Source organism: Callorhinchus milii, unplaced genomic scaffold (assembly GCF_018977255.1).
Source record: "Callorhinchus milii isolate IMCB2004 unplaced genomic scaffold, IMCB_Cmil_1.0 Scaffold8, whole genome shotgun sequence".
Taxonomy (NCBI): Eukaryota; Metazoa; Chordata; class Chondrichthyes; order Chimaeriformes; family Callorhinchidae; genus Callorhinchus; species Callorhinchus milii.
The window spans coordinates 17,111,119-17,132,865 of record NW_024704749.1 but is presented as its reverse complement, the minus strand read 5'-3'; the positions used below and the strand labels follow the sequence as shown (position 1 = coordinate 17,132,865).

Sequence of the window (21,747 nt, the reverse complement as noted above, 5' to 3'; positions counted from 1 at the left end):
TATTAAACAAATATACGGGACTACAATTTGCACTATTTTCAACATTATCAAGTATTAAACTTATTGAGCATTAATATTCTTTACTCAACCGGTTGAGAACTCTTCGATTCTCAAGTAGCAAATACTACATTTTGGTCTTCGATTAGAAACCTTGCCATTTTCAGTTAGAATGACTGCAGTATAGAAAGCCTCTTCAGTAATCCAATCCAGCAAAGAAACAATTACTGAGGATCTGATCAATCATTACAGTCTTAAAATGAAAAACCTCACCTTCGGTCCTCGTATTCCATTCATTCCCATCTTCCCAACAAGCCCCATGTCACCCTGCCAATAAAATAAACTGGGCAGTTAAAGACTGTGGCTCTTATTAACACTAATAAATACACTGAGTGAGTTGAAAACAGTCAAATTCTGCATGAAAAAGTACATTTCAATACGACTGATAATAGAATTGGAGCTGAAGCATTCATAGATGAGGCCCAGCTCAGGTCATACAACACAAATGCCGTTCTGACGCCAAGTCACAACATTTTCATTTCCTACATTTCCAACTGTTATGGCACCTTTTGTACTTATTAAGACTTACTAATTGCCAATTAGTCCACACTAATGCTGTTTAGTGCTACACTTGAGAATAGATATTTACAGTGGGCTCACTCCCACTGGGGGCTGTTGAAACTCATTTGATTGAGGTCCATGAGACAACTGTGAGACAGGAGGCTGATTTTTCTACCCGAACTGGGTTTGGCTTTAGATCTTAGGGGTCTAAAATACTAAAATACCACCATAGTAAAATACTGTAACAACTTTTTTTTGTGTGCAAGTGGAGCTTAAAGATTTTAAATGTAATCTCTACTGCCCCGCCAGCTACTATTAAATCACATAACATTTACTTCCACATAACTTTCTAAATTGTCTCAACTCCCAACAGTCTGCAAATTGGTTCAATTTATGTTTTGCTCTGTTATTCTTATTTGGATAATGAAACCGTTGCGCATGGGCTAAGAATTACCCAGGCACAAACACCTTGATTTTCAAATAATTCGGGATTTTATGAATAATTCATGATTTTAAGCATGGAAAAGGTATAATGGCAATACAGATTATTTGGACAGCATAAGAAACAGCTGAAGAACATCTATAATAATAATAATAATCCTTGCATTTGCTCCATAGCAATTTACTGGAGAGAAAAGTGAAAACACGTTGATTAGTTCTAAAATGTCTGGGATGGGTAAAGGCGCAGTCAGCTGGTGAAGTTACTCAGAGATGGTGGAGACCAACAAGGTTTATCAGAATTACCATCTAATGGAACATCAATGGAACATGCAAGGAATAAGCCTGGGACAGCCTGGCTCAGTTGGTAACAATCTCGCCTTCTTAATCAGGAGAGTGTGGGTTCAAGCTCCACGTTGTGACATTGAGCTCACATAGTCTACGCATACAGTCCACTTCAGTATTGGGGGATTGCTGTATTGTTCAAAGGGCCGTCTATTGGATTACATGTTAAACTGAGGTCCTGTCAATTTGTTCAGGTGGATATTCATGCTACCACAGCGCTATTTGAAAAGAGTAGGGCATTTCCTCCAGCTCAAATTATTCATTTCTTGGCTGTGAACAAATTGACTGCCATGTGCAGCTGCAAAATACCGTGGCTGTACTTTACATCTTCCCGATGTGAAAGGTGCTATTTCAAACGCAAGGATTATTTAATTAAAAGAAAATGTTCACTGCCTTATTTACGGGTAGATTAGTTTAACGTTGCAGGAGAGAGAGAGAGAACATTTATAGTATTTTTCAACATATTTAGGGATAACAAAGTAAATATTTTTTTCTGATTGATGACTAGAACCTAGACTTTCTGAAACAGCTTCATGAGAGGATGCAGACAAATTGACCACTAAAAAATGCATGACAAAGCATATATTATTATTTCTTTTATTACTATTATTAGGCAAATCTCTCAGGTAGTTTCAATTTTGTTTAAAAAGTCACGTTGACCACAAAAACCTTAATTAGTATGTAGTGACCTGAAATAATATTCACGATACAGCATTAATTTGTTATCTTCAGAAACAGCACACTGTAATATTCCCGCAAGCTCGCAGAAAGATCACTAAGAAATAGGTCCACATTTTGTAACAAATTTATCTCTTCACTTTCCCATTTTTTTTGTAAAAACAAACCGAGTGTAGAGGCAATGAAGAGGACAGTTAAAATACTGTGAGTTATGAAATGTCTGATACTCACAACCAGCCCAGGAACACCGTTTGGGCCTGGGGCTCCCAATTCTCCCTGTAAGTAAAGTTCAGAAGATTATTGGCTCTTTTCTAAACAAATAAGAGTTTGAGAGTGGCACAGTGCTCTGAAATGAAAGCCCATGCAAAGGGAAGGGGGGGGCGGGGGGGGGGAAGAAGACCTATTTCCCTTGCTGGCCTGTGTAATCTGCAGCTCCCATCTAGAGAAGGCGTGCAAATGAATAGAGCTCAACTACTTGGGACTCAGCGCTCAAACAGAGGCTCACTTGTTGTGCTGCTTCAGTGGCCTACAGTTATTCGCGAGCCCGATTTCCTCCATCCCACCACTGGGATTACAGGAGCACTTCGGTCAAAGAGATAACTGTAACCAACCAGCAATCGGGTGTTTTTTTTGTGGGGAATACTGGTGGCAAATTGGAAAAGAACCAGATTAAGATCCTAAGTCAAATACGGAATCCGTGTCAGGCGTTACGTTTCTGTTACTAACTTAGATTTAATCATCTAAATAGAAAAAAAAACCTGAGTGACCTGGATCCTATTCCAAACAAACCTCAAAGGCTGACTGAATTAAAGACTGTATGGTGTGTTATCATTATATTAACACTGACTGAATCACGGCCTTTCTTTCTACACTATTACAATAAATATAATCACCGACTTCAGATGTTATTTTTCTACCATTTTTAAACTGAAGTGGTGTGTAACAGGATGCACTGAATTACTGGAGTCTTTCACATTCCGACTGCTAAAATAAACAATCTTTTCATTATGTGCTTTAAAGTAAAGATTGCTGGGGTGAGCAGTTAGTTTGCAATAAACCACGTAGTTTTCATATAGTGTATTAATATTGTCTATTGAATTTCAAATAACACCTATAATGTCGAAACATCTAAAAATGGAACTGCTATCGAGTGTAGTGACTGCGTATTTGTACGCAAACGTGTCAGTAAGGTTATCAGCAATGGTAAATCCGAGCCTGGCTTCACTGGCTCCCCATCCCCCAGAGGATCGAATTCAAGATCCTTGTCCTCACTTTTAAAGCCCTTCGCAGTCTTGCTCCTCCCTACCTCTGTGACCTACTAAAACATTACCAACCTGTCCGCCCGGCAGGCACTGGCCTGCTCCAAGTCCCCCCACCCAATCCACCATCAGCGGTCAGCCTTTCTACACCCCCAATCTCTAGATCTTTATCCCGAAGTCCCTCCGCCTCACCCCTCCCTTGCCTCCTTGAAGCTCAGTCTCAAGACTTTGACTGTGTCTTCAGCCATCCTCCCAATTCCACCCCCTTCACTCCAACCCCCAGCTCGGGTGCAAATCCTTCACTGTCCAGCGCCCTGGGACGTTGCCCCGATGTGAAAGACGCTATCTATATAAATGCAATATGTTGTTAAGTTATTGTTTTTCTTGCTGAACCCAAACATTCAGATTCTGGGACGAGAGCACTACCAAATGTACCGAGATATCTACAATAAAAGCATTTTGAACTCAATCAAACATTTGCACCAGATATTCAATCAGTCATTTCCTTACCATTTCCAAACATCAATCAAAATAATTTAACTCAATTAATATTCATTAAACCTACCTTGCTTGGTCTAGTATCTTTGCTGTCCTCTTGATCCATTCTGATATTTCTCACTTACTCATGGCTGTTCTGAGATTTTTTTTTACTCCCACTTATTCTGTTTAGATTTCTGACTCTTGTTTGCGTTTCGCTAACACTGATCTCGCTCTATGCTCTGCAAACATTTCTTCAAACTTTTGTTTACTTCCCTGTCTAGGGTCTGAACCGGTTGTTGTCATACAGGTGGTCCATTAATAAACTTGCTTTTGCATTCGTCAACAATTTTAAAAAACTTTCACATGATGGTTTTATTCGCTGGAGGATGTTTCGGTCAGATAAAGGATTGTTCCATATATTTTAAAAATCTGGCCACTCAATCCACGGCTGTTTGTGGGACACTCTGCGCGCAATTGGCTGCTGCGTTTCACCCACAAAACATACAGTCAATTCACTTTACCGTACATTCAGTGTGAAACATTTTGAGACGTCTCAGTGTAATTATTATTATATTATATATTGGACCGTAAAATACATTTTTTGTATTGGAGGTGGTGAGTTGTACCAACTTGGGCAGGAGCCCAAACGTTGAAATGCTTTGATAGAACTGAGACAACGAACTCAGATCCAAGCTGCATATTGCCCATGCCAAGGAACACAAGAGCATGTACCAAATTTTTCATATCATGGCCAATTCACACAGCATTTGCAAAATGACCATTTGTGGGTCTCAATGCTTAGAATGGACCAAGAGCTTTAAACTAACAGGAGAGCAGGCACATTGAGATTTTTGCTGGTTGTGTCATACTCCGGGGGTGCAAATTGCAGTATTTCTGAAAGCACTCACCCCCCCCAGCGATTTCAGCGCCTCGCTAGACCACTTGTCTGCTTCTAACATAGTTGATAAAAGTGTAGCGTTTTCTCAATCTGGATACAATTACAGTAACTACCCAATTAACTGATTTTCATTCATCGCAAGCTCAGTATGGGAGTGGATCGAAATGTTCTTTGAAGCATATCTCAAAACAGTGACTAACGAAAGCCGCACAAACAAATTCAACAGGGATCTAAAACTCTTAGTCTATAATTAGTAATTGTTTACTCTGTGGATATACACATTTGAAAAAATGCAGACTGGATTAATTAAAGTACCACATGACAAGACATGTGGTATCATATTTACTCTTTTATATGGAGCCTGAAGTCACATAAGTGCATATGCAATTGATAATTGACACTAACACTCATCAAACAACCCATCCTTCATAATTCTGAGGTCTGGTGATTTGGGGGTTTGATCCACACATGTACAGAGATTATGGTATTAATATATATAATATAATATTATGTATAACTCATACATTCTACACATGGGATACTGCTGTACTCAATTGGCTGCCCCATTTCGCCTACAAAATATACAGTCAATTCATTTGACAGTATAGTCTGTGAAGGGCTTTGAAATATCTCAAAGGCGTGATAAGGATTATTATTATTATTATAACACCTTAGAAGAAAAACATTCTGATCACTTCCTTAACCTGATCTATGTCCCGATAAAGAATTTTTTCAAAAAAAATTGCAAACCATTTTTCTGCATGGCTCCATTAACACTCAATCCAGACTTTTGCTCTCCCTATCTTCATATTGACAATATCTTCATATTGGCAACACTAACTGTATTTGATTCTTCTCAACAAAGTCGTTTTTTTTAAACACAAACACTAAGTTGGATCGTTTAAATAACAATCTTCTTCTATATTTACAGTGGATGTAAACCCCACTAGAAAATATGGATTAACAATTCATTAAAAACATGTATAATCCTACACGTACAGTTTATATCGACAATACGGGTTCCGAGTGGATTTTGGCGACGTAAGCTAAACAAACAAACAATCTACGCATTTACATTCATTGTGGTTTAAAGTATTTATTGCCTGGAAGGAAATGCAAAGTGGTTTGGAAAACATTAGAAGCATTTACATGCCTCTGATATAAAATGTTGTAATTAGAAGCGTTTATTCATATGTATTTCATATAATACTGTAATTAAAAATGCATTTAATAAGAATCTCATATGTGGCACTTGTTCCTTTCGGGTTGGCACTTTGTGCTTGTCCAAATAGTTATTTACTTCATCCATTTCTTCTGATGGCTCGGATTGAGCAATAAAGCTCTGCAATCCATTGCACGTGCTAAATGCTTCTATGTCACATCACGCACCGCATACTGTGGTCATTGGACTCCCATCTTTATTTTCAGGTTCCTCAGCTTTTTGAAGACTGTTCTCTTGGGCCTTCTTTACTGATGTGATGGCATCTTCATCCCCCAGTGCTGTATGGCACTGCTCATTTGCATCCACATTAACGGCAAGAGCTATGAAGTCTTCTTTTTGCAAACCAAGAACTTTTTCTTCTGTTTTTTTTGAAGGAATTATTACCCCCGGAAAAGCGATCCGCCAATCGACTGACAACCAGGTTCCTATTTACTGCTAGGGAAACAAAGGCGTGTGGAATAACAAAACTTGCCCAACGTTTTATCCTGTCCGGGAATCGAACCCAGGTCCTCTCGATTGCGAGGTGATTGGTCTAACCACTGAGCTATAGGACTCCATACGGCACCTTCATACAGCACTTGATCATCGGAGTCTTCTTCAGCATTACAGGTATCAGCTGTGAATCCACGGAATCCATGGAAGTCACCAAGACGTGGGTCGCAGAAAAACAGCATAAAGCAATTCTGAATCGTCTCTGGCTTTGCCAATGACCAGACCTTTAATTAAATAGTGCATGATTTCCATCCGGTCTTCTGTAAACTCTTCCTTGACTTTATTCGCTGCCAACTTTCGATGAGCTAAAGGTTTTCAGTTGTTGGACTTCTGATTCCGAATAATACCTTGATCTGTTGGCTGGATTAAGGAGGTGGTGTTTGGAGGAAGAAACACCATCTTAACGGCTCGTAGAACTTTGATGTGAAGCTGGGCAGAGCCGTTAAGACGAATCACTCTATTTCTGTCAGAATTCGAGGAACGCAGAATTTTCTGGAGAATAGCCTTCCACTCCTTAAAGCGAGACATGTCGGCAGACTTACCCTGATGTAATGCTCACCTCCAAGCTATTGGCAATACATGAAACACCCATTTATCAATACATTAAAGCCCCATTTGTGCCTTCAATTTGGGGATTAATGTAGTGAGGTTGCACAAATTTACTTGGGAAATCAGATCTGTTGACTTGAGGTTCCAAAAAATGTACACAGCCAGCGCTCAAACACTCTTCATTTGTACCGGAACAGTTGTACATATTGAACCCAGTTGCCTGACTCCTCAAATGCTGTGCGGTTAACATGCTATATGTACATTTATCTACAGCAAACTCAGCCTCTGTACTTCGCCCAGTGTACATTACTGTCGCATCCACCGAGGGGTATACTTCCCTTTAACAGCCAATGCAACAGAACAACACAGCCATGTTTCACACCTACAAACTCTTTCCAGCAGTAGATAAAGTGAAGCTCATGTTGCCTTATATCAGAACTGCACTAGCACCTTGTCTTATATGGCACAATTGAATAAAAACTTAGGGGCCAAAAGACAAGAGAAAAATACACGGTCATTACAGTCTCTATCTACAGGTCTTTAATGACAGATTTGAAATGCTTTAAGACTTGGCTCTATTAATGAAGCACTTTCTAACTTTCGCCTTCAATTGGAGAACCCTGGTAACATTTAGACTCTTTTCCGTGGCCTTCAACTTGAGCTGAACAAGCATGCGTAAGCCGCTAGCAGACAAAACTATGATTCAGAAACTGTAAAAATCACTTCTGCTTTGAATCTGGAAGAAGAAAGATTAAAGGCATTGCTGCATAAAACAGTGTTCAGACTGGTGGAATTTCTCAGACATATCCTAGACCCTGAGATCCAAATGATATCTGGCAACAACTATACAGTGTCAGTTCTATTACTGTGTCTGTAACTCTTGGCTGCTCTACAAATCCAATGCAAAAAAAATGGCCTCAGCTATTTATGCTCAGTCACCAGAATTTCAACCCTCGCGAAGCAACTGAAAAGGACAGTTCTCCTCATCTAGTTGCCTGAATTCAAATATTGACCTGCAATAAGAACATGGTGTTTGTATCGAGATCACATGGAAATAGTCTTTCACTACTAAGAAGATGATATCCTGAACCATCTGGGAGAGGCACCTTCTCACAGAAAGGTAGGTGTAACTGGGGGCACAAGTAACCTCAGCACATTAGGAAGTACTCAGTCCACCAAGTCCAGGCCAGTCCTAGCTCCTCTCATAGAGGTATAATGTTTAATCCCAATTCTCCGCACTTTCCCCCATACCCTTTTATAATATTTCTCTTCAAATATTCACCAAATTCCATTTAAAATCTGTTTTGATGCTTGCTTTAATACCTACTTGTAGGTACCTACCTACAAAGGCTCTAACAAGCTCCTGTGAGAAAAAATTCTGACCTCCTCTTACACAGACCATTACATCGTCTTTGAAACAAGTCATTCGGCCTATGCCAGTGTTTATACTCTACATGAGCCTGCCATATCTCCCCTACCATATCTCTCTATTCCCTTTTCCCCCCATTCTTAATTCCTCCTATACCCCCCTTGTTCATCAATCAATGGAAAAAAAAGTCACGATCTTTCTTAACGTTCTCTGTTCTCCTGTGACTATGTCAAGCCTCTCCTCGTAACCATATGTCGACATTTCCAATATCATCCAAGTGAACCTAGTTGAAAGGATTTGGATCCTCCGAGTTGAAGAGGGTTTGTAGCAGAAGACGATTCTTTTTGGGGGGATAACAAAGAAGAAACAATGGGACTGAAAATAAAGCAGTTAAAATATTTCTTTCAATGACAATGAAGTCATGAAAATGTACTTACCGGGCTTCCATCTTCACCTGGAGGTCCCCTCTCCCCAAAATCTCCCGGAAACCCCTGCCAAGAAAGCAGAAAAACTTTCAGTGCACAAAAACAGGCACAGAAAACAGTTCTTAAAATGAGCAATGAGAAAAATGTGAATTGAAACATCATTGATTCTCTGAATATTGCAGCTGTAATGTCTTCTTAAAACAGTTTAAGTTGCTTTGGCTGCTGTAGGAAATTTAGATTGAAGAATTTCATTCAGCAGAAAGTACAGTAGTAAATATCCTGACATGGCTTTGCTTCTGTCAGAGAACCATAATAGAACACTTAAAATGATAAACTAACCCCAACAAAGACTAATCCAAACTAACTTCAAAAACAGTCTAAAAGAACTCATATGGATTTCAAAAAAAATGTAACTCCAACTCAGGAATATCAGTCAAAAAACAAACAGAAAAAAATGAATTCTTCAACGGGCACAAACATACACTAATTGTTAAAAATAGCAATCTACTTCACTAATTCTTTATTCATAGGAAGTGTCATTAAAAAAGCAGTGAAACTGATTGCTATTGTTAGGGATCAGAGTTCTTTTGACTCCTAGTCTCTTAAATAAGCAATCAGCAATGTGTTAAATATCAAATGCATCTTCCTTTGGATTAATAAATTGCCAGTTATCTGATGGACTCTTCGGTCAGATTTTTTTTCGTTACGTGCCATTTTTGAATTGACTGAAGCAGCCTCGTCTTTAAAGTTTCGGAAACAAAGAAGAAACGTAATCGACACGAGTCTGAGGAAACATGATTAAAGCTTTGCTCTTGGTAGTGGGCTGAGGGCCAGGGTGGTCTACATATCTGATCAAAGAGCATAAGTCTTCATGACATGATTACAATTGCCTGCGTATGGAGCCCAGAAACAAGGTCAGGAGATGGAACTTCAGTTTGAACAAACCAAGAGTGGGAGCGGAGAGGTGGGGGTGCAAAGGATGAGATCTTAGGAAATCTCCTTACTCGTATACATTTTATAATCATGCTGACTAATGATACACACGTTCTTCAACATTTTCTCATCTTCCGATGCACACCACTGTGAACTTTACTGTACTCACTGATAGAGAAAATTAAAGCTTAGACAAAGAGTATATTCTTGGGATTATTAGCAGTGCAAACCCTGAACTGGTGAGAACGTTGGACATCCTCCCGATGTGAAAGACACTCTATAAATGCAATTTATTGTTGTTCTTATACTGGTGACGTTTTATAGAGGAGTAAAGACACCTGGTGTGATGCTGGAGAGGGTAAGAGGCAAGACAGGGAAATGAAGTCTTGGAGAAGGGGGAAAATCGAGTTGTTCCACTGCATTCACTTTATTGCTGGAAAAATTGTTTGTAAAATGATTTTAATTTCTTAAGTTTATTCTTAAGACCGACGTGAAGTGAAAATATTCAACACGTTTCTTCCATTATGCTGTTTTACGGTTCTTCCGCAACTCAGTTTATTATACCCTTGTTACACTTTCTGTTGCTTTTTAAACCCTTTTAATATGTCGAAACAGTGAGCAGTAAACAAGGCAAACAGTCTGCTGGGCTACATTGTTAAAGCATTTTAAATCCCCAGTCGTCACACTCAGTCTTTAGAGAGCTCTTGTCGGATTGCACCTTGAATTACAGTTCTGGTCACCGTGACATAAGGGGTTTGCCCAGGCACCAGAGGCACGGCAGAGGACAAGAGTCTTTGCCACTGAGCTGTGTTGGGTTTTTGAGCTCACAGTCTCGTCTGGCACTCTAGCGCAATGTTGGCAGAACCCTGCATTGTCAGAGGTGGGTGCCATCTTTCTCCCGAGACACTAAATCGAGGTCCCGTCAGCAATGTTCAGACGGACATTAAATATTTCACAGTACATTTCGAAAAGACAAGGATTCTCCCAGTGTCCTGGCCAACACTTCCCAGAAGTTTCAACGACACGAAAGGGCACTGAATCAAAAGCAAAGATAACGATCCTCCCCGAAATAATAATAAACAATCCTTCCGTTTGGAAGGATGTCTGAAAGCACATCGGGAGGATGTCGGAAAGCACTGCCCAGGATTTATTGTGAAGTAGAGTCGCTATGTGTTTGGGGGTGAACAGGGAAGCCCATTTGCGCACAGCAATGTCCCACAAACACCCTTGAAACATATGACTAATTTTATTTTGGGGGACTCTTTGCCAGAACACAGGGAAAAGTCTGCTCTCTTTACAAGCCTCAAAAGGGCTAAAACTTTTCCTTATTATTATAGTAACTTTTCACTCACAGCTCACCTCTATCCCATTTCTGTCCCAGAATAATTTCTTTCTCCTTCATTGCTGTTATTTTATTAATCCCTACTTTTACACATTCAATTTTAAACTCATTCTCTTCCATTTTGTCTGCTCGTGTATGTCGTCGCTATGCCACATGTCTGCTGGAGCGAGGACAAACCTTTGACTGCTGGAGAGTTAAGGAAACCCTGGCACACTTCCACCTCAGTACTATTTTCATCCAAAAATAGGATTGAATTCTCCCTGGATGAGAGCCAGATTCAGAACAAATTTAAGAACTGTTTGAAAAGTGCTGGTTGTTTAGATAAAGTAAGAGGACTTGCGCCAACGTTTTAGTAGAGGTAAAGACCTTCTGCCCAGTGTTTCTCCACAGGGACACAAGTAAACAAAAGAGAGCACTGTTCCTACATTTTTTTTTATTATAACCACATACAATAACACATCGCCTACCAAACTAATCTTACTTTACCTTGTCTAACAATCACGTCAAAGGTCAAAATATTTTGAGCACTTCTGCTGACAAGAGGAATAACCGCTACCTCTAAATTTCTCCTTGATGACTCTCCGCTGAAGCCTCAGTGGAGAATGGACGAGGTGCTGTGGCACGGCGTCACACAGATAAATACTCTACACTTGATCTCTGGTATGCATCGAGTTAAATTATCTCAGCCAGGAAGAGAAATGGGATGCTACAAGTGGCCTTCTTCTCCCTTGGCGAGGCAGGGGGCATCAATCAGCCTTGCTGCTCACGATCCCGACTGGAAAGTGCACATGCGGGTATTGGACAAGAACAGATGCGAAAGCTCAGACACACTTCTTTGTCAAACAGCTAGTCAGCACCTCATCGGGCTTATTAATAAAGAATAAACGCTTGGCAGAGATTTGCAGACATTTAGTATTGGGATCTTACCTTCCGACTTCGAGAAGCAGTTCGGCAAAATATTGGCTGAGGATACGGGTGTGGTGGAAATCTCCTCATTTATTGGATGCACTTGTATAATTCTGTGAGTCTAGATTGTTTCTAATTGCCATTACCATGCACAGTGACTACTGAAGGGAGCTATTATTAAGCTTAAAAACTACTTTTCTGGCCCATTTGAAGAAGGGGAGGGCGGAGGAAGAAATTGAGCCACGTAATCCACTAGCATTTAAAACTCATGACAGGAGACGGGCAGAAAACTGGCATTGCCATTGTGGCAAAGAGTACTGATCGATTCAAAAGGCAACTGGAGAGAGAGAGAACCTGGTTGTACGCTGGTGGTAAGGTAATCGGTTCGTTGGTTTCAACAACAGTGAGACATTTATATAGTGCCCCTCATGCAGAGTCACAGTTTGGAGTGCTTTACAGATGCAGAACACGATCACAGAGGTGAAATTCAAAGGACTGTTCTCGTCTCCACTATATTTACTTTCTAGTATCTGTGCTACGATTAGTTGTGTAGAAGTAAACTGCTATTTTGGGTGTTACTGAAAAGATAGACTCCTTAAAACGTAAGAAGCTACTTTTTAGGACATTGGATGAACTGAAATGAATTGTGACCCACACCTATAACAACACCAATCCAGAATAAATATAATAATAATCCTTGCATTTGATACAGCGCCTTATCAGGTCTTCCAAGCGTCTCAAGGCGCTTCACAGAATATACTATAAAGCGAATTGACTGTATATTTGGTGGGTGAAATTTTGTGAAGATCATATACAGGGTTCAAGATAATCCCAAGAGTGAAATGCAGTCGAAAAATTGAATGGCACAGAATTGTTAGAAAGTAGTTGAAGTGGCAAAAGAAAATAGAATTCAAATCCTAAGGTCAAAGCAAACCAAACTGGTGCAACGCTAATTTGGAGGAGGCAAAGATGGTTAAAAACACTCAAAATAAAAGCAAAAGGTATTCGTATCCCAATTCCGAGGTATGTGACGGGTTTCAAATTACTTTTCCTCTGTTAAATCCAATCTCCCAGTACAGTAAGATCGCTGCAATTGGAAAGCACTGAGCACACATTCTAATATAAGCAGCATGTTAAAAACAAATCTAATATACATTGAGGAGGCCTGTCACTGTAAACCACAGCTGCAATTCACCTGTGTATATAATCTCTTCCAAAATACCGTCTGCTATTGTATTTTGCCATTTCCGTGCACATGTATTCATTTGTAAGTAATAGTTTTCATATTATTATTTGGGTGTCTTCAGATGAATCATCATCATCTTCCAGTTTAGCTCCAATCCAACCGTTATTGAGGCTGTAACAATTTCCGATGGCAGTGACAAGGTACCAGAGGGTGAAGACTGCTGGACGGAGGTAGTCATATGTAGCCAATAAAAGGTATGCGCACAGAGAGCGGAGGAGCCTAGAATTTGCTGAGCAGCAGTGAAAAGACCAGCGACTTGTTGCAGGATCCAGACCTACCCAAAGGTCAAATGGTAAGCAAATGACATAAGCCACAAGGGGCAGATTCCAACTTTTGGCACCACAACATTCCAGAGCTTTACCTAGGAGGCAATGTGTCTGCTGAAGTAGGTCAGGCCAAGACCTACGAGTATCTGATTTGGAAACTGGTAGATGCACGCTAATGTAGTTCATCTGCAAAACATCAAGCAGTTGAGCTGTCTCAGGTTAGCAGAGGAAATGGGCTCGCTAGTTAAAAGGCTGACTGGTATGGTCACCAACAATCAACCTCCATGGTGCTCCAGGGTACATTGTATTCAGTGCTCTGTAGAGACCGATGAAGGTTTTTTTGGATGGAAAAATGAGCAGATTTGCTTCACCTGTGGCTTAGGTACCCCCTCCAAGATTAGCTCCCTTTAAAAAGTTATGATAATCCTTAATAATCCTTGTATTTGTTATAGCACCTCATCATGTCTTCGAAACGTCTCAAAGCGCTTCACAGAATACAATGTAAAGCAAGTTGAGTGTATATTTTGTGGACGAAAGTTCTTCAAATTACAGATCCCTTCAAAGCCTGACAGCAGGCGTTTAAACCTGAAAAACAAATTAAAATATTATGTTGTTGACTTCATGACCACACAGTGACATTATTATTAATTATTTCCTTACATTTTTGATTAGAAATACAGTATAAAAATGATTGCACTGAGGCCATTTGTACAAACCATCTCAGAATGTACTCAGCTCACAATAAATATTGTTTGGTCTGCTCATAACTAATACTTTATTTACCTTTATTATTCTTTCTAGTCGTTGAATTCTTCTTTTTCTCACTTCTGTCTCTTGTCTTCTTTTATTCTTCCAAGACAGTCTTTCAAATTCAGTTCACCCATAGGCATGTTTGACATATATCCATTTCGGAGAAGTCCATCCTGGATTATGTTCTTTTGCGATACAAAGGTCAGTTTTGTCGCCCACACAATGGATTCAACTACATGTACGCTAATCATCTGTATCAGTGCTTGCACACCCCCCAGCAAAAACATGGAAAGTTATTTTCAATTCCACATGATCTATAATGAAAGCAGTTATAATTCAAAATATTCATGATTTGGATACAATTGATTTAGTAGTGCCGTGTGAATGAATCTAGAGCCTGTCATCTGCGCTAATCGGTGTTTGCTCCATTCCGGATATAATTATTTAACGGATTATCATGCTAATGGATTGTCATGCTAATCGGCTACAGTACTAACCAAAAACTTCTTCCATCTGTCCCTATAATACAACACTGTATCTTTCTCTTTGCCTTTCTCTCTGTATCTGACTTCCTCTGGATTAGCCTACAGGATATAACACAGGAAAAGAATTTGGGAATACCAATGGATACATCTTAAAACCTCTAAATAACATTATGTGTAATGAAACCAGATCAGTGGATGTATATCTCAGTTATTTGGGTCACGCATCAATTGCTATCTGCTCACTGAGCAGAGGGAGCAGCCAAAAGGTTGGGTTTGAGGAGGGATTTATATGCAAGATTTATATCACGTAATATTGCATCTCTATGAATTACCTACTGTACCTTAATAAATAACCGCATTACTCAGCTACTGTAGTGTAATGAATATCTGGTAATAAAGGATAATGGTAGAGCTGCACTGTGCAGTAGTTGAAAGCAAGAATGATCAGTGCATCACATAAACACTCTGCAAATTGTGCACGCACGAAAACTGCCAACTGAAACAGATGAATACTGGATCCAATATTGTCAGACTTGTATATTGTTTTTGGTTAGCCGGTGTCTCACATAAATGCGGACACCCAATGATTAAGAGTATCCGAACCACACATTCCCACCTACGCATGGAAATCCCAGAGATAAATTGGTGGAATGGAATGCACACTCTCCTCCCGGAGGGACGCATGCTGCTTACCTAATTCCGGAAAATATTAGGCGCGGGTTGGCAGGAGCCAAAGCTTGGGGACCTCAAGAGTGACCCCAGCTAAAACTGTAATAGCTTGCCATCGATAGGACTGTCTGGCAAGATTTCCTGCTGCTTGTCCAGCTAAGACCACCCTACCTTGTCAGGGTTTGGGCTTGCAGGGATAACAGGAGCTGAGCGGGAGGATTCCCTGCCCTTACAAGTCCTGCCAAGGAGCCAGGCCGGGCTGCGCTGTCCTCAGAGGCTACTGAGCCTGCCACAGAGGGGTTGGCTCGATTCTGACATTCCGTTGCCAAACATGTCGCCTGGGTGCCAGTTCAGCTCCAAAGAGACCCCACTTACCTCCCCCTCAAGGAGGAGGTCGCTGGCTGGTCATTTGCCATCCAACAAGTGCTGGTTTGAGCCTTCACTGGGTGGATGACAGGAACCAGGAACTCCCTGCAAGTTCTGGTGGCAACACAGCTCAGCATTAAATGCATGAGCGCATTGCCAGATTTGTACAGTGCAGTGCATCCAATAACATCAGCTCAATACAGTATTAACTCTTTAAACACCGCAGGGGAATTTTGTGCATCTGATTGGGGTATGCTTTTACATAGACCTTGTCAAATCAATACTTTGCCAATCACTGGGGTTTGCCCTGTTGAGTAGTTGGAAAACTAGCCTCTAAAGGTGTTTTCCAATCAATCATTATAGCCTCTGTTTAGAAAGATTTATTCCCATCAGCAAAATGGAAGGCTGGAAGAAAAAAATGATAAGTAGAAGGCTTAGAATATAATTGTTATAAGAAAACAAGATAAAAACTATATGGTAAAGTATATTAGGTAGCCAAAAAAAAGGTTAGTTTAAGGTAACAGGGCAGGAAAATAATAGGCAAGTGAAAGGAGAAGGAAAAGGTATGACAGGAAGAACACGGGCAAAGTTTTACATTATTCTTTATTCAAAACTCACTTCAACATTGCTTTAGCTGATTTAGCATTATTTTACATATTATGTAGGAGCACAATTCAACCACTTACGTTCTTGATTACTAAAAGCACACTTAGCAACAACCTCACGGCAGCATTTAATTCAGGGTTACATCATGTGTCCAGCAGGAGTTGCCAACACACACTTAGAAATGTATTGGAGATGACTATGCACATCCACAAGAACAACGCTACTGCTCTACACAATCCACAACAACCTGGACCATTACCACATGTGACAGTTGAGTCTATTCAAAATACCTGTGCAAAGAATCAAATTTTCCAATGTTTCATTCCCATTCTCTACATGTAAGAACGCTGCTCCAAGCATAGATTTACAATATTTATTCTCATTATGCAGAAACCCTGATCCATTCATAGCAATCCAAATGTTCTATTCCCATTCTGCCGTAACCTTCATCCAAAGAAAACATTTCTCTGCAAACTGGTTATGTGGTTTTGTACAGTTTCGCTGCTGGCACTAAAACAAAAGTCTCGAGTTTCTTATTGGGGCTCTGGTGATTACAAAGGCTGCTCTGTAAAATATTACACATACTAGCATTTTATATCAGCATATATCCAACCCCTGCGACTGTTTATAAAGGACCTAAGCCACATGTTTGCAAAATCTTAGTGAGTCATCCAGACCTCCTTTGCATGTCACTGTATACGTACGGTGTAATTAACTGCTAGCTACATCATTTCTTGAGGCCCAGGAAATAATTGAAGAATTACAAAGTGGATTGTTTGACAATGGCCAACTTCAAAGGGTGGAAGAAATTAGTCCAGTTTCCTTCCATTATTTTAATTCCAATTAAACGTCCCACTTAAGAAGGTTATCAATTTAAAACCCACATGATCGACGTGTTGCACCCAGAAATCATAAATAACCAGCAGTGGCCTATTTTCTCCTCTTTCAATCACTTTTGATCTGGTTTTGCCTTCTTGTTTTATATATTTTTTGTCTTTACATAACTTAACAATAGAACAATAGATAAGAAGAAAACCTTTACCGGCCTACCCATCTTGCCCCTCTTCCCTGGTTCTCCTGGTATGCCCTGCAGAGAAAAACGTAGAGAATTAAGCAATGGAAACGGTGTTCAGCCTCAAAACATTAAAAGAGTAATATTGTGTAGCATCAGAGGAATTATGCCCATGTTAAAATCAGCTACGAATTTCATTAGCATGTATAACAAGGATGTACTTCAGTAATATACACAGGACGATTCCTTTGGAATGTACCTCAGTACGGCCCGAATTCACTTATAATTCAGGTGGAATTACAGTACTGCATGTGCTTAGGAAACTGACTGGTCAACCACCACAAAATTTACGGAATCAAACCTCAGTGTTATATTTACCAGGGAAATCCTGTACGATACCACAATGCAGATTTACATTTATACACAGGTTATCTTGTTTTCAACAAAAGGTGAATCATGTGTATAATCTCTCCGTGACATCAAATGCCCAACCGCTGTAAATGAATTCATTAAATTAAAGCAATCATTTAGTAATCGTTAATAATAATAATTCTCCAAGCCTGATCCAGCACTCTTATTAATGGTCACAAAGGTACTAGCCAAAAGCTATGATGATCCAGAAGTGGGCCTCGCGGGCAATTTTCACGGAGCAGTTATAACAGCTTATAAATAGAAGAGTCAATTGCCTTTACTGGTAAATTTACTACGTGAAATAATGGCCAACGGATGCTTATAAAGCAGGTAAACAACACATATTATTGACTCAGACCCCCAACTGGAGGTGTCATTTGTTCAGCAGTTCCTGACATCTTTATTACAAGTGTGCAGGGTACACAGGAAATGTGCGTTTGGGGCAAAGGTATTATGTACTTGTAAGAGAACTGATGCACTTGATGAATGAAGTGAAGAACTTGTACTGTGTTTTGTGTTGCAATGAAGAATAGTTCTGAACCTTGGAGACTCAATCAAATATTGTAATGGTGAATCATCAGTAACAGATTAGCATCACATTTGCAGTTATATTCACATCCAAAAGAATTCCTTAGTTTATCATTGAAACAAACTCACAGACTGTACAATAAAACAGTGCCCAGATGTGTAACTACTTTTCTCAGCTCTTTAAGAATAACAAAAGACAAAATCTGTTTCCATTCAGAGTAAAATACAAGCATTTGGAAATAACCTAAAGTGTGCCTGACGTGTTCAAACTCCAAACACGTTACCTTGCAAGCTCTCTACTAAGATAATTTTAAGCGAAGTAGATTCTCTGCAATAATTACAAACATCCTTGAGGAAAAAATAAAATCTCGTAACCCAAAAGAAAAGTTCTAAATTTCAAAGTAAAGCCTGTTTTATGAGAATGAATGCATGAAACTTGCTTGGCTGAAGTAGTAAACACGGTTAATTCTCAGCTTGGGTTCAAAATGAAACCTTGCTTTACCAGCAAGCTGCTGCATCTTGAGGGTGGGAAAGTACAGATTGCCTATCTTGTTCCACTAGAATCCTGTCTCCAGCTGACTGGTAATGGATCATCATTGATGACAGTCACAGAGAAGTCTGCAACCCAGCATGTCCTTGCTCTCCCAGCTAAACAAATATGCACCCAGAAAATAAGGATGCAAAGAACACTGCACAGGAGGCCTTGCAGCTGTTAAAAGTTGCTAGCTGCGCTTAACCATAACAGTGCCCACAACTTGATTTATCCCCGCTAATCGTGAAGGTAAAACACCTGCAGAAGCAACTTCTTGAATGTAAATCTGAAGCACGGTAGAGTGCATCCATTAGAATGTTATTTCTTGCTAAATTCACTGGCTGTGATGTAGTGAACTCATTTAAAAGCCATGGGTAGGGTGTCAAATGAGCTGAAAGGTGATAAGCGTGTAAAACAAATTAAAAGCTTTATTTTTTCTTGGTCAGCCGGATGTCTGATACATCACGGTGTAAACCCATGATTGAATTTATCCAAATCAAACAAAGTTCCACGCATCCCACCAACACATGGAAATTCTGGTATATTGGAATGGATTGCTTATCTAAATTCGAAGAGTGTTAGGCGCAGGTTGACAATCTTAACTGTGCAAGATTATATCCTTCATCAAAATTAATTTTCCTCAAATAAACATGCATTAATCAGCAACTAGTTTAAAGGTATGGTTACATAGACCAAGTCTAGTACAATAATGTTGCTGTCTTCAGTTCTCCCAACATTCTGTTTGTTCAGTCTTTTCAATCTGATTCATGTTTTGCAGCTCTAAGTCTCAATTAATGCATTCATCTAACGATCTCTGTGTGAGCAAGGCTGACAGACCTGGCTGGCTGCCACGCTTACTTATTTTCCTAAGATATTTATCCAGAATTTTGAAAGGAAATCAAGACACACGCTCATTTATGAAGATATGCAATTGATGTTTACGAACAACTTAATTGTTTAGCCCCAAATTCCACTGATGGCCCAGTGGGTAAATGTATAGCTGTTCAGATTGGAAAATCCTAGAGTTAGTTGAGCACATCTAACATTGGCCTCAGTGCTGCTGAGCTAGGCAAGCGAAAAGGCTTGTGATTGCTATCGTGTGGATATCTAATACCCCTGGAATTGTGCGCTAGTAGAAGAAAAAGGAGTCAAGTGCTTTCAAAAGAAGGGAAGAGAAAAACTGGAGACTTCACTACACCCTTAATAGGCTTTTACAATGTGTGTGTGTATGCGTGTGTGAGTGTGAGCGAGAGAGAGAAGGGGAGAGTCAAAGGTTTCCTCGGCTGAATAGAAAGATTAATGATCTTGAGGGCAAAGGCAAGTTAGTAGCAAGTTACCCTTTAAGCTTTCATGATGAACATTACAAACCTCAAAATTATAATAATAAATCTTGCATTTGATGTAGTCGTGTCTTATCATGTCATCAAAATATCGCCAATTACTTCACAGAATTTTCTGTAGTTCACTGGGGAGTGTATTTTGTAGGTGAATGCGGCAGGCAATTAATTTGTGCACATCAATGTCCCACAACCATCCAAGAAGTGCATAAGCAATTTTATCTACAGGATTGTTGGCCAGGATATTAAGTTAAAGCCCTAGCCTGTTAATTCCAGGCCATTATAAAGGCCTCTTTAGGTTGATTGAGTACATATGAACTGAACTTTTACACAAAGGCTTACATTTTCCACTACTCCCAGATACTGTATACAACAGGAGACTCAGAGTCCAAAAATCAGAAGCATATTCCATCACTGGAATATCAGTAGCCAGAAGGCACCTCTAGGCTATTTGTTTCACTTAAAGATTTTGGCTCCAGGCGTGTTATGTCTGTCTTGTTCACTAGGCAAAATATGTGTTCAACATGTGGATAAATGGCATTTGATCTGTCTGTGAAAGGATTTTAGTCCCCCTCCCACCCCACTTGTCCTAATAGGAAAGCAAAGCCTATTGGAGTTTCCACAGACAGAAACTGATACTCCTGGTTGCAGCATTGTAATGTATTTATAAGCTCCATAAATGGAAGATGGATGGTAATGTATTTTCGGGGGATTATTTTGACAAGTCTCAAACAAGACTAGAAATAAGGCCAATTTGGTTCACACAAAGTGAGAGAGATATATCGACGGTTTCACCAAGGGTACTCAGTGCTTTGTTATTGAACTCCTATGAAAAGAAGCTGGAGCTGGATGAATATTCAGTGAAGAACAGAATTTCAGTTGAGAACTAGTAAACCAAAAGAGATGCCAAAGCGTTGGTGGCTATGATAAAACTAGTCTATGGCACAATGTGATAATGCTCATCCAGCATGGCTAGTTAGGCCGAATGCCTTGCTTCATTCCATGCGGAAAATGTGTGTAGTCAACTATGTATTTTAGTGGTGATTCATCTGAACTTGTTAAGGTCTTTTTCAAAAACGTTTCTCCTGACATTTGATCATTAATTCAGTATCAATACATTAGCATAGCTGATCCTTGATTCTCATCCAGCTGATATCAGTGACACAAAGACACAAATGAACAAAGACTCACTTGTTCTCCATCTGCTCCTGGAGCTCCCAGTATTCCCGGTGGGCCTATGAAGCCCTGTAGAGAGAGGAGAGAAGTGCCATCAGTAGCTCTTGCAGAACCTCAGGGAGGGATGTCACTGTGTGATCTGGTTCCATCGATGCAGCAGTCGTGCAGGTGATGAACAAAGCCTTGAGGCAAGTGTATATGCCCATGGACTGCATGGTGCTGGCTTCCACGATGTAGTCCAAGGGCACATACCCTCACACCAGGGATCGAGTTGCCTCTGCCACGTACCGCCATTGGAAACAAACAGATGAGAACCTACCTTGCTCTCCACGCTGAAAATAGTATAATGTCCGGTTTCATTAAACTGCTTCATTATGCACACGATATCTTAAAACTACTGCACTTAAGTTTTCCTGATTCAAATTAATTATTGAAGCAATGTACCTTAGCATGAAGATTAATCGTGTAA

The 21,747-nt window shown here is 39.9% G+C and overlaps 1 protein-coding gene across 2 annotated transcripts in view; it reads right to left on the bottom strand.

Annotated features, from left to right (window-relative positions):
• The window catches only part of col27a1b (collagen, type XXVII, alpha 1b), a 167,294-nt gene that overhangs the window by 89,972 nt on the left and 55,575 nt on the right, over positions 1 to 21,747 (bottom strand). Inside the window, exons 11-15 of one of the 2 annotated variants that reach the window (XM_042337353.1) lie at positions 21,294 to 21,347; positions 17,319 to 17,369; positions 8,726 to 8,779; positions 2,251 to 2,295; positions 271 to 324 (exon numbers count right to left, since the gene is read on the bottom strand). In XM_042337353.1, the coding sequence (XP_042193287.1) occupies positions 271 to 324; positions 2,251 to 2,295; positions 8,726 to 8,779; positions 17,319 to 17,369; positions 21,294 to 21,347 (258 nt within the window). The remainder of the gene's footprint in view (positions 1 to 270; positions 325 to 2,250; positions 2,296 to 8,725; positions 8,780 to 17,318; positions 17,370 to 21,293; positions 21,348 to 21,747) is intronic. The other variant, XM_042337354.1, reaches the window with a different exon arrangement.